Genomic DNA, 13,624 nt, shown 5'->3' on the forward strand with positions numbered 1-13,624 from the left:
ACCAAGCTCTGTCATGAATACAAGCCACACCTGGGTTCACTTTACCAATGCCAACAGTCCTGGCTTAGTTCGCCACATGATTACAGGGAAATGAAGCCCCAGGAAATCTTAGGCAAGCTCACTGAAAGTGCTCTGGGAGTTCACAAAACAACTCTGTTCTTCCAAACCTCTCGACCTGTGATGGGAGGAGCAAGCCCGAAGATGTCTAAAATGCCTTTTGAAGTCTTTCACTGTTTTGACTACTTGCACCTGGCTCCATTTCATCTCTGTTGACCTCTTTAGTAAATGGTTCCTCCACTTCACTTTCCTGTCCTGAATAAACTCCCTTCTCTGTCTCACCAACCTGTACATTTTCCAGATCTTTCTATTCTGCTCCATTTGTGCTCCTGAATCTCACTATAGCACATACCAATATATAAACTATAAAACATAGCCAATACCACCCATACTTCAGCCTGGATGCTCCACCACACAAATTATGCCATCACCTTTATGTTCACCCTTCCAGGTAGTCCCACGAAAAACATAATACAGTCCGGTTCTTTTATACCATTTAGCTTTAGTCCAAATCCCAACAGAATCCTCCTTTCCATCTAAAAGCTTTACTGTCCACATCTCTATGAGCTTTCTGATCTTCTAAGTCTGGAGAATTTCCCATAACACTCTGCTCACAGCATCCTATGTTCCTCTAGCCTGCTTCTCCGACACATCCCAACTTCTGCCAGTTAAACACTTTCAAAGCTGCTCTCCGTTTTATGAAAGAATAACAACCCCACCCTTTGATTCCAATTTCCTCTAGAGTGAGCCTTTATGTACCGTAACTTAAATTCCTGAGACAGGGTCCTAAAAAAGGAAAAGAGTTTATTTATTTTGACTCACAGTTTTGGAGGTTCACAGTCCAACATCATTTGGGCTCCCTGGTTATAGATGTGAAGAAACTTACATGATAAACCAGGAAGTAAAGAAAGGCTCAGCCCAACCTGGCTTTTACAATCGATATTCCCAAAAGAACTGCAAAAGGCACACTTCCAGTGATCTGAGGACTTCATAGCGGGCCCACATTCTGAGTAGCCTTGTCACTATGTGAATTTGGGAGCCATATTCCATTCAAAACACAGCAGATGCTTACCTAAAGTTTCTTACTTTACAGGCATTTCGTAATTACTCATGAAGCAGCAGCACATGTTATTTTCAGCCACCAGCTCCAAAGGGAACATGCATATTAGGGAGTAATTCCCTTCCATCCATCAAAATCAACAAGTCAAGCAAGATTTCACAGCCAAACTCAGAGTTGGATATCTCTTATCTGCACTCCCAAAGCAATTCAGTTGCACTGCTCTGCAACATGGATGCACTACATTGTGTTATCCATTTAAGTGTCTGTATCTCCCCTAGGCTGTGAAAGCCACGATGGCAAAGTGCAGACATTAATCTCCTCCATACCACTACCTCGCAGGAAGCCTGCCCTACATATCATGTTTATGAGACAGAACTGAATCATCCATATTCCAGATCTGGAATGCTTTACTATGCTTGTGTATTCTGTAGCCTTTCCAGAGCCTCAGAAATTTCAAGCATTTAACATACAATATCTTTGTCTTTTAGAATAAATTGTTTATAAACAGCTCTCTTGTTTTTTTAAAGTTTAAAGCCTAACCAAAAAGTATGGGGGGGGGGGAATGGTAAAAGATTTCAGAAAAATATGAGGGATTTGACCTCAAATTGCTCTATGCTGTTTGCTCAGTTCCATTACCCTGGGCATCCCCCACTCACCACACTTATAAGTCTTGGGCCCACCTTGGGTAAACACAGGCAAGCTGTGCATGGTGGGTGGCTGCAGAGCTCTGTGCCCAGAAGCTCTGTCAAGAGAGTGACCACAGGTCGTGGGAGGTGGCAACTCGGTCTGCCTCAGGTAATAAAATCGATGGTGATGACTAAGTCACAGTGGAAACATCTCTCAATCTGTGAGAAGTTCTTCCTCTGTTCTGACACATCCCTCTCCTTTTATTCAGTGGATACAAGTAGATACAAGTCCAGGCAATAGCCTTAAGGAAGGATTTCTCTTTTTTGTTGTTTAACTCATTTGTTAGCAGACTCTCATTGACAAACTGAAGCTCACAAATCAACTGAAGACGGGCCCGGCGGCGTGGCCTAGTGGCTAACGTCCTCGCCTTGAACGCCCCGGAATTCCACATGGGCGCCAGTTCTAATCCCGGCAGCTCCACTTCCCACCCAGCTCCCTGCTGGTGGCCTGGGAAGGCAGTCGAGGACGGCCCAATGCATTGGGACCCTGCACCCGCGTGGGAGACCCGGAAGAGGTTCCAGGTTCCCGGCTTCGGATCGGTGCGCATCGGCCTGTTGCGGTTCACTTGGGGAGTGAATCATCGGACGGAAGATCTTCCTCTCTGTCTCTCCTCCTCTCTGTATATCCGGCTGTAATAAAATGAATAAATCTTTAAAAAAAAAAAAAAAAGAAAAAAAACAAATCAACTGAAGACATCGCCTGAGAAGCATTTAGGTGATAGATTCACAGCCAGTTTTTAAAGGAAAATCAGGAAGTGTCAGGCAAATTTCTAATTTTTTTTTTAGATTTATTTTATTTATTTGAAATGCAGTCAGAGAGACAGATATTGTCTGTTCACTCCCCAGGTGACCACCATGAACCAGGTTACATCAGGCCAAAGCCAGGAGCTTCTTCCATGCAGGTCTCCCACATGGGTTCAGAAATCCAAGCACTTGGGCCTTCTCCCACTGCTTTCCCATGGGCATCAACAAGGAACTGTATCGGAAGAAGAGCAGCCAACACTTGAACAGGTACCCAAATTGGATGCCAGCACTGCAGGTGGTAGTGGCTTAACACACTATGCCACACTATGCCACTAGCTCCAAATTCCTAATGTTTAAGGCCAATTTCAAAGGACACATACTATGCTCTGCCTGGAAAGAATGGCCTCCAAAACACTCTGCTTAACCCCCAAAACACCGTGCCTTACCCCAGCTACAATTTCTAGATTAGCCTCTGTCATTTTTTAAGTTCTGTCATTTTTTAAATGGAAATAGACCACAAGATTTTAGCTATCAGAGGAAATGGTGATGCATACTCCACCTAGAACATGGGGACAGCATCTCAGCCCACAGATGGTCCCAGTGACTGGGGCTCCCAGATCCTGCGGCCACATAGCAGCCAGCAGGATGTTTTAAATTTTTTTAAAGGTTTAACATTTTCTTAACCCAACTGATAGCCATGCCTGACTCTGAGCTGGACAATCTTATTAAGTTATAAATGAAGCAACCAAGGCAAAACCCCATGTGGCTCGCCCACCGCCTATGGGCCAGATCGCAATGCCCATTTACACACTTGCTTAGAACACAGCAAGCCACAACCCTGGGCTAAAAGATCTTCTTAATCATATTATCTCTATACCATATATCAAAGAATTTTACTGAATTTCAAACTGGAGTTCATATTCTAAGGAACAGAGAATGTTCTGTAGAGAATAAGCTACCTCATTCTGTGATAATTGAAGTAAAGTTAAGATAATGGTGGTGCTTAGGAATAGGGATAATTATAATTTATTAAGCACTTACCATGAGCCAGGCAACACAGCAAGCATTAAGCATCTCTTACTTCGCATAATCTGTCCAACCGCTAGGACCGTCCCTTACACTTAATAGTCAGGACGAGGGAAAAAAAAAAAAAACAGGTGCAAATGAATAGCTTCAGTATCTCCACAGAATACAAATGTGTTGCTTATAAAGTGCCCAAGTCAATTGCTTTCTAAATTCTGAATGTGGAAAGCATGGTTTTCTGAGAGCAATTAAGAAACAGATATCTCCAGAAATGAAATACAGGAGGTAGAAGTTCTCAATTCCCTGCATCCGGAGCCAGGCCATTTCATAGTGACTTATACTTGTCATTCTTCAAATTGTTCAGTCATCTCTAGAAAATGCACTGCAGGGTGAAGAGGGAGAAGTGCCTTCCAGATCTTTATAGAAAAGTGGGTTATCACAAAGCAAGGAGTTTGTAAAGTAAAGGAGACAGAAATGCCAGGCTTCCTTTGGACAGTTGCCAGGTAGCGGAAATAAACAGATATAGTTCCCAATGGATACCAATGTCTTAAAATAAATAAGTAAATAGTTCACATCATGCTGCCAAGGCAAGGTCAGCTGCCTACAACACTAAGTCAGAGGGAGAGCAAAAAGGGAGTTGCAATAGTGGATAAAGCAGGGAAAAAAAAGAAACAAACACTCCAATTTTGCTGAAGTACAACCAAGAACTAAATGGAAATCCTGATCGGTAAACAAAGTCCAGTCACCCTGGCAATTAAGTGGAGACCAGGGTGCTATTCCCCAAAACCTCATGGGTGACTGGTCGTTACAAAAAGGCCAGAGCAGGAGAAGTTCTTGGGCATTCAGTTAGAAGATGACAGCTGGCTCCAGATGCCGTCTTCTTTGGTTTTTCTAGGTGGCATCTTAATATTTTAAGTAATTGCCAACATTTTTAAAATGTGAAGGCAGAACATAACAATCCAAAAAGCTGCATCTCTTTCAAAAATGAGAACACCGACAAACACTGGATCCACATTTCTAGCCAGCAAAGTACTCAGTCTCCCATAGATGTTCTCCTAAGGCATGGCATTTGGTGAATCTGGTTGAATCCAGCAGGTACTTGAACGCATCTCCTCCAAGCTGGGACAAGTGTACCCTTTTACAGATGGCACAAACCAACGCACAACCTTCACACGGTTCACCACTGCCTGCAGACCAAGTCCCAAGTGCAGACCCCTTATAACTTCTAGTCCCCCAAAGGAATTCTATGACATAGCACACTACCTGATCACACAGTGCTTTGTTCCCTCTGAGCAAAATGTCCTTTCCTGCTCACAGCTGTTGTGTAACCCTTCCAGATGGGTGGTGCCATGCCAACTCCTCAGGCAGCAGTGCCCACAGAGTACCATTTGCTTGTTCCTGCAACACACCCCAGAGTCCTCAAGGGGAAGTTCACTGCGAGGTCCTCCTGTCTTATGCCACCAGTGCCTTGTCCCACTGGCCCCACACGCACCACACCTCATAAACTCTGAATAAATCTGGGATTCAGAAAAGATAATCTGTCTTTGAATACATCGGTTATTGTACTCCTAACTAATAGGTAGGGAGGGAAAAAAATGGTTAGAGCAGACTTGGTGCACAAGAGACACTCAGATGAACTGTCAAGTAAGCAATGTTGGGCACTTGATCTCAAGACAGATGTCACTTAGTCAAGCCTGATTCTGGAAGCGGGAGTGCCTGATCAATGCATCTTAGGACATCCCCAAAAAGCCCCCAAAGGCCCTAAATATCATGCTTGCTAGACTGCGAAGATGTCCCCAAATCTACTTTCTAAACTTCTTTGGATTAAGGTTTTTTTCATCCAAATGCAACAGCCTTTCCCCTCAACCCACTAAGAGCCAGTGTGCCAGGCTATGCTTGGGGACTGGCACAGCTGCCTTAAGCAACTATTTCGCCTTTCTGGTGTATTCTTCCTAGACTCTTTGGGGAAAGTTGGGATACAGTCAAATGAAGATAAAATTCCAGAAGAGATGAGCCTTTAGTCTGAGGCAGGCAGTGTAACCTGTGGTTAAGCCTATAGTTTGCACCAAGATGCTTGGAGACAGATCCAATTCGGCCACCCTCTCGGTGACGGCGTTTCGCAACTCACTTGTCTTCGGTGCCTCCTTTCTTGCATTGCCTAGACAACGGTGCCCCAAGAGAACCTGTCTCAACGGAGCTTTTGGAGAACTTCAATATAAAGACAACATGCAAAGGGTGCCTGACATACAGGCCCTGTGTTTGTTGCTGCTATTACTAGGAGGGGATGGCGTCTCCCTCATGCCCCTGGAAGGGGACTGGTCTGGTTTTTACCAGCTGATGCTGCCTCCTGCACCATCTACCAAGCGCACCAAGTGCACCAAGTACAGAGAGCCGTACCGGCTTCCTCGGGCTCCCAGGCCAGCCGAGAGCAGCGCCGCGGCTTCCCATCCCGGGCTCCCGCAGCCTGCCCACGGAACTTCCTGAGAAGGAAAGAGAGGGAGGAGCTGCGCGAGACAGGGAGGAGCCCGGAGAGTGCTCCAGCACGTGTCCTGATGGAACCCAGGCTTTTTGGGACTTGTCCTCAAGTCTCAATTCCAAGTTCCCGCTCGGGTGCGCCGGGCCGGCCGAGTCGACACCGCCCTCAGACACACGTCCCCACGCCCCCGCGACTGGGCGGACCCTGTAGGGCTGGCCGCGCGCAGCAACTCGCTGGCCCTCTGGGAGGACGAGTCAGCAGGGGGTGGACGGGAAAAGTGACACAATCGGGCCGCGGCGCCTTCCGCGCCAGCCTCCCACGCAGGGCGGCCGGGCCCCCGGAGGGGCGCTCAGGGGCTGGGGCCGCCGTGCTCTGCCCGGCCGCCCCCTCGTCCCCCGGCTCGGGGTCCCGCGCTGCTGCAGGCCCGCGCACAAGCCGCCCGGGGAACACTTTTCAGGAACGCGACGACATCCCGGTAACCCAGCCCCGCTCCCAGGCAGTCGTCGCCGCCGCCCCCCGGAGTTGGATGACGGAGTCTTGAAAGACTTTCACCAAATATGGGCCGGAGCTGGAAACGTCCTGCGCCTCGCGCCGCCGGAAACCTCGCGTCCTGGCAACCGCGGGGAGGAGGCTCGGGCCGGCAGCCGGCGGGGGGCGGCGGCAGAGGGCTGCTCGGCGTGTCCCCGAGCCTCCGGCCAGAGACGCAGCCCCCTCCTGCACCCCCGCAGCTCAGGGTCCCCCCAGGGGTCCCTGTCCGCCCGGCAGACACGCAGTTCCCGCCCCCGCCGCTACCGCCGTGATGCCGGCTGCTCGGGGGTACTTGGTGATCACGCCAACAGGGGTGGAGGTAGGGAAGGGTGCAGGAGGCAAACGGAGGTGGCGTTTAAACCTGGCCCTTTAAACTTGGCAGACACCACATACATTTTTTTTTCATTGAAGGAGGCGATCAAAAGTAGAGTTGTAAGAAGGGGTGTGCAAGCAAGCATCTGACACACACACACACACACACGCACACACACACTCAAAGCAGTGGTTCTCAGTGTGTGCTTCAAGGACCAGCAACATCCCCACCACTTAGGCACTTGTTAAACTCGGTATGCCCCCCTCCCCGCAGGTGATCTGGACAGAAGCTAACCTAGGGCTGGATGTCAGAGTGGCCAGGTTTAGGGCTGCTATTCTCAGTCCTAGCCCGGCAGTGAACCGCTCTAGGGCAGCAGACGGTGGCTGACCGCCCCCCATCCTCAGCCCTGAGCCAGGAGCTGCTGGCCACAAGCAGCCCCTTCTCCGTAGCTTGCACCCCAAGGCATTGGGGCGGCCCCCTATTGAGCGGAAAGGCTGAAGGGAGCCCTAGAGCAGCGCAGAATTCGCACCCGAAGCGGCACTTACCCATAGACACTTGGCCCTTTCCTCCTCCTGTCTTTCAGCTTGAGCTGATCTGCAGCTCCCAGTACAGGCGACCGGCCATCTGGGTTTTCTGGACCTCCCTGGGCAGGATGAGAGGAGCCGCTGCTCCTGTGTCCCCCCCACCCCCGGAGTGGGGGGCGTGTTTGCGCAGCTGGCGCAGCAGCAGTACATGCTATATGGAAGTGGCAAGGCTGTGTACCAAGGTTACTGCACTCTCTCCGGCTCCCCCACCTCCTGGCCCTGTGGCTCCAGCTTCCCACACCCTCCCACAACACCCCCCCCCCCCCCCCCCCCGCCCCGCAGCATCTCTAAGTTTGTCATCTGGGGCCAACTCATCCTCCTCTAGGATCCCCTCATCCAAGGCCAGAAACAAACCCAAAGACCCTCATTGGAAACCTTTAATCTGATTTCTCAAGGCATCTCTGGAATGGCATGAGTGCTGATGGCTGGGCAGCAGCCTGGGTGCCTTGGCCGTGACCCTCAACCTGCCCGTCAGAAAGAAATAAGGTCTGTATGGCCAGTTGGTTCAGCCACCGTAATTTTATTTCAAAGCGTGATAGACAGATTGCATGAAAAACAAGGAATTCCAAAGAATTTCCTGCACTGGGAACAGAAGTTAAGTCTATATTTAACAACATTTGAAACTGTCAAGAATGCTTTGTGGTTGGATAACAGAGGCAGAAAAATGTTAAAAACGCAGGCTACTGCTATACCCAAATATGGAAATATTGTTACGTCTGGTGTCTGATTCACCATCTGGAAATACTTACAGCCATGAAGTCAAATAGAAAAGACGCCACAACAGAAGCCAGGAACCATCCTCTCCATTCTCCCCTCCACCTCCTCCCACCCAGCACTGAGCCTTCTCCCTCCTGCCCAGCCCAGTCACCTCTTTAGGAGAGAAAGGATCATGAAACGCTAACACAGGAAGAGAGTGTTTTCCAGAGAGTCACTGGCAAGTTGGCCTGAGTGGTGTGTAGGGCCTAGCGTGGCCTCCCTCTGCAGAGCGCCTGACAGCAGAAATTCTCCCCGACCCCTGAGCCCTACAGATAGTTACTCCCTCCCTCTGGCACAGGCCTCTTCAGAAAGCATACTTTTGAATGAATGAAACTTTTTCTTGCAAAAGTTCTCCTCCTTGGAGAATGGTTTCTTCCCAATAGCTTCCCATTCATTATGTTTGTATCACTCATTTATGGGAAAGTCAGGCACCAGGGGCCAAGGCTACAAAATCAGGACTCCTGAACAGCTCTACATATTCCAGAGAAAAGTTTTCCTAGAGACAACAGTGCTGACAATAATGACTTCTGTGTGTCTTATTAAAAGTTCCTGAGAAGGCTGCTTTTGAAACAGGCACACTAGCAATAACTGTGTAAAACTGGGTGGCTCTGTCGAGTATACAGTTTGTGCTGCAAGTGGAATCAGTTGCCAGCGTTGTTGTTAGGGAATATGGAACATCCTACATCTCTTACTTTCCCAGAGACAGGGGTGTTGGGATTCCCTTGAAAGGCAGGCTGCCAAACTTTGTTAGAACAAAGCTCCAAAGCTTCCAGACCTTCCACCCCACCCCACAAAGCCTCCAGGCCACGGTAGCAGAGCCCGCTGCAGCAGCTGGAATCCCGGGTTGGCCTTGCACCACGGTTCACAGGTGACGATTTGGAACCAAATCACTCCCCGGTGGTCCCCATCCGCTGCTGGCTGGCTGCTTGGCCAACGTCGCCTGCAGCCCGCCCAGGGAAGCCTGGAGGGCTTACCCCGTCTCCTGCATCCGTGAGGAAGTCGGCCTCCCCGGGAACTCCCTGCGTTTGTTTCCTCTCGGACTTCCAGCCCAGGCAGTGGGCTGGAACTAAAGCGGGAACCTCTGAAAACAAACAGCATACAAAAAAAAGTGGGGGGAGGAACTGATGGAGGCGGGGGGGGGGCGGGGAGACCTCTGCCTGAGCATTTTCCAGACCATGAGGGAAGTTTATTCCACCCCCGTTCTCATTCATAAATGCCCCTGCAGGTATTCGTTTGCAATACACTTGGCATAGCTAATAAACAGAATGCCGTAGATTTCAAGTCCACAAATAGATTCCTGGCTCCCAGGCTCACTGTCCATCCCCGCGGTGCAACTCTCTAAACAGGTAACTTGACTCTCACCTTCGCTGTAAACAAGCAAACAACTCGCCGCTTTCTCGGGCAAGGGTTTCCGCGGCTGCCCAGTCAACTCGGCATCACCAAACAAAACGACTTTTGTTCCTCCTACCCTCCCAAGTCCAAGCAAAAGTCCTCGGTTGGTGCCCCCTCGACTCCCCCAACACACTCCCAACTGCCATCGCCACCATCATGCCCCCCTTCCCGCGCAAAGAGCCCTCCCCAATAGGAATCGGTATTAAAATGGGAAAATGAACTGTTTTCTTTGACGGGTCGGGGACCCAGAAAAAAAAAAGAAAGAAAGAAAGAAAAAAGGGTGCAGTGGAGCCAGGGGAGGTGCTTGGCAGCAGCCCGCGCCAACCAACATTCCTGAGATGTTTGAGAATTCTGGAACGCGCAGACAGCGCCGACGTCACTGCAACACGCGGCGCCTCGGCGGGCCCGTATAAAAAGGCGGGCTCCCGGCGATCAGGCAGACCGCGAGCGAGAGCGCCCCAGAGTTGTGCCCGCTGCCTCTGCGCCTCTAGAGCCAGGACCTGAAGAGGAGGATTCCCCGCCGATCCCGTCGTTCGCCCGCCGCGCCGGCCCGTGTGCTGCGCCCCGAGTGGCTGAAGTCTTCGCCGCCGCGCTCTAACCCCGGTTTCTCCTGTGCGCCACAATGAACTACCGCACCGCCAGGGCACTCGCCTGCGCCGTCACCCTCCTGCACTTGACCAGGCTGGTGAGTTGGACTCTACTTTTGCCACCGTTTGCCTGGCCGGTCCCCTCACCCCACGTTGTCCCAGACAGGAACTGTCCGAACTAGAAAGTTGGGGACGGCGGCCGTGGGAGGGTGTGCTTGGAGGTGACTGACTTTACTCACCCTAAAGATAAGTCGGGGGACCGCCGGGTTGGCCAAAATCAGAGACCTCCCCTCTCGTCGACCAAGTTAGGGGCGCCAGCCCGCCCGGACCCCCGGTTCCTCCCCCCGTGCCCCGCACCGAGTCTCACGCGTTTCTTCTCCCCCTTGCAGGCGCTCTCCACCTGCCCCGCCGCCTGCCACTGCCCCCTAGAGGCACCCAAGTGCGCCCCGGGCGTCGGGCTGGTCCGGGATGGCTGTGGCTGCTGTAAGGTCTGCGCCAAGCAGCTCAACGAGGACTGCAGCAAAACGCAGCCCTGCGACCACACCAAGGGGCTGGAATGCAACTTCGGCGCCAGCTCCACCGCTCTGAAGGGGATCTGCAGAGGTAAGACCGCTTGCGGTTTGGTCCCTTGGAGGAAAAAAAGAGGGAACAGTCCCCAATAGTCCAGCAGTTTAGTAATTTTGAGACCATGTATGGTGATGCGTTGTTGTTGGTAGCTTGGCAGAAAAGCCCATGATTTCAGCAGTCTGGAATGCGATTCAGTGCGTCTGGGCCCAGCGAAAAGCGCATACGGAAAAGTGATTCCTGACTAACTTATTGTTCTGGGCTGCAGTCTCCCGGGACCCGCAGGGAACTTTAGCATACATCGAATTTGAGAGCAAGAACAGTGTGTGCGTGTGTGTGTTGGAGACCCATGCTTCGGAATTCTCATTTTATCCCCTTCTTTCTCCCTGCTCCTGCAGCTCAGTCGGAAGGCAGACCCTGTGAATACAACTCTCGCATCTACCAGAACGGGGAGAGTTTCCAGCCCAACTGTAAACATCAGTGTACCTGCATCGATGGTGCCGTGGGCTGCATTCCTCTGTGTCCCCAAGAGCTGTCCCTCCCCAACCTGGGCTGTCCCAATCCCCGACTGGTCAAAGTCACCGGGCAGTGCTGCGAAGAGTGGGTCTGCGATGAGGACAGCATCAAGGACCCCTTGGATGAAGATCAGGAAGAGCAGGACGACCTCCTGGGCAAGGGCCTGGGCTTCGATGCCTCCGAGGTGGAGTTAACCAGGAACAACGAGCTGATCGCTATTGGCAAAGGTGGCCCGCTGAAGAGACTGCCTGGTGAGTAGAGGCTTGGGAGCCCGTGCTGGGAATACGCTTCTGGGCTGAAGCTTTTGTGGAGCAGAGTGTGGGATCCATGAGTGTTGGTTTGCCTCTGAAACGTCCTCCCTCCTGTGTGTGTCTAGTTTTTGGCATGGAGCCTCGCATCTTTTACAATCCATTACACGGCCGGAAATGCATCGTTCAGACAACTTCCTGGTCGCAGTGCTCCAAGACCTGTGGAACTGGCATCTCCACGCGTGTCACCAATGACAATTCGGAATGCCGCCTGGTGAAAGAGACCCGAATCTGTGAAGTGCGACCTTGTGGACAGCTGGCATACAGCAGCCTGAAGGTGAGTATGTGGAGAGTTGGAGCAGGAGACCCAGCTGGCACAGGCGGGTGGCATGTCAAGCTCTTTGGCAAGCAAAAATTGTTCTATTGATCATTGACCCTGACCTTCTGTCCTTCCTCTCTCCTACAGAAGGGCAAGAAATGCAGCAAGACCAAAAAGTCTCCTGAGCCAGTGAAGTTTACCTACGCCGGGTGTTCAAGCATCAAGAAATACCGGCCCAAGTACTGCGGCTCGTGTGTGGATGGCCGATGCTGTATGCCCCAGCAGACCAGGACGGTGAAGATGCGATTCCTCTGCGAAGATGGGGAGACATTCTCCAAGAATGTCATGATGATCCAGTCCTGCAAGTGCAGTTACAACTGCCCACATGCCAACGAAGCTTCCTTTCCCTTCTACAGGCTCTTCAATGACATTCACAAATTCCGGGACTAAGTGTCAGGGCCAGGGTGGACAGAGGAGAGAGAAACGTGTGGGAATCATGGAGGAGATGTGGGCGGGGGTGGTGCGGTGCAGGGCCTCCTAGGAGAAGGGATGCCTTGCTCATTCTTGAGTTGTACTGAGGTGTTTCACAACTGCCGAGTGTGCTGGTGCAGATGGCCTGTCATGCAGCCGCAATTGGAGAATCCTTTGCTTCATAGTATTGGAGCACATGTTACTGCTTCATTTTGGAGCTTGTGGTGTCGATGATGTTCTGTTTTCTGTTTGTAAATTATTTGCTCAGTGTCTTTTCCTCTAGACCCTTTCCCTCTCATGTCTACAATGGTAAAAGATGGTAAGATGTGATGGACAGCCTGCCTTTGCCCTTTGATAGATGCTGTCTGGGGAGCACATCCCATCCCTTCCCGGAGGTGACACTCTGTGAGTGGCCACGAGAGGCAGCTGTCTGCACTCCACACAGCAAACAGAAATCAGGTGTTTTAAGATTGAATGTTTCTATTTATCGAAATGTAGCTTTTGGGGAGGGAAGGGAAATGTAATACTGGAATAATTTGTAAATGATTTTAATTTTATATTCAGTGAAAAGAATTTATTTATGGAATTAATCATTTAATAAAGAAATATTTACCTAGTATCTGAGTGTATGTCATTCAATTTTTTAAATATTCCAGAATTCATGTTACTTGCATATTCAGCCATACACACAGGAATAACAGAGTGCTTGGAAAATGGCAGGAGCTGTTTAAGGGGCCTGACTGGACTATAGCAGTAAGCTATTAAACAAGGCAATGGTTCCTTTTCTGTATCTTCAGTAATGAAAGTCTTTACATGTGAAATAATCTGTAAGAAGCCTGGGCTGTGCGCAGACTTTAGGAGAAGCACCAGAAAATCAGAAGCTACATTTGTGACTTTAAAATGCAGTGCTCTCTGGTGATAGTGAAGGTCTGAGGGACTCAGTCACTCTAAGACAGGTGTCACAGAATCATTTATCACTTTAATCACTAGATTATTGTGCATATTTCATACCTAAAGGAGAGAAACGTTTTCAGGAAAACTCCCTGTTCCAGCTGCACACATATAACTCCAGGAGCAATTCGGATTGTGGTTAGATTACGTGTTATAAAAGACTTCTTGACTGTAACTATGGTTTTCTAATATATTGTAAAATCAGAACTACTTCAGAAGTCTGGACCGGTATCAGAAAAAAAAAAAAAAAGGAATCCATAGAAGTCAGTTTGTTTTCATCAATGAGCTTGAAGCAATGACTTGTGTTAATTCTAATAAGCTAGTGATTAGGTAAACACGCTGTTAAATG

At 50.1% G+C, this 13,624-nt stretch overlaps 2 protein-coding genes across 2 annotated transcripts in view; one reads left to right on the forward strand and one right to left on the reverse strand.

The window, feature by feature from the left end:
* Positions 1–7,706, reverse strand: part of DDAH1 (dimethylarginine dimethylaminohydrolase 1) — a 281,329-nt gene extending 273,623 nt beyond the window's left edge. The window contains exon 1 of the mRNA XM_058658769.1: positions 7,433–7,706. Coding sequence (XP_058514752.1) covers positions 7,433–7,621 — 189 coding nt within the window. The 5' untranslated portion in view covers positions 7,622–7,706. The remainder of the gene's footprint in view (positions 1–7,432) is intronic.
* Positions 7,707–10,046: 2,340 nt separating this feature from the next.
* On the forward strand, positions 10,047–12,943 carry CCN1 (cellular communication network factor 1). Its single transcript, XM_004582081.3, has 5 exons — positions 10,047–10,304; positions 10,596–10,809; positions 11,169–11,537; positions 11,663–11,871; positions 12,001–12,943. Exons 1-5 carry the CDS (start codon positions 10,242–10,244, stop codon positions 12,301–12,303), a joined length of 1,158 nt encoding a protein of 385 aa, XP_004582138.1. The 5' UTR covers positions 10,047–10,241; the 3' UTR covers positions 12,304–12,943.
* The last annotated feature ends 681 nt before the right edge of the window (positions 12,944–13,624 follow it).

Source organism: Ochotona princeps, chromosome 2 (assembly GCF_030435755.1).
Source record: "Ochotona princeps isolate mOchPri1 chromosome 2, mOchPri1.hap1, whole genome shotgun sequence".
Classification (NCBI taxonomy): domain Eukaryota; kingdom Metazoa; phylum Chordata; class Mammalia; order Lagomorpha; family Ochotonidae; genus Ochotona; species Ochotona princeps.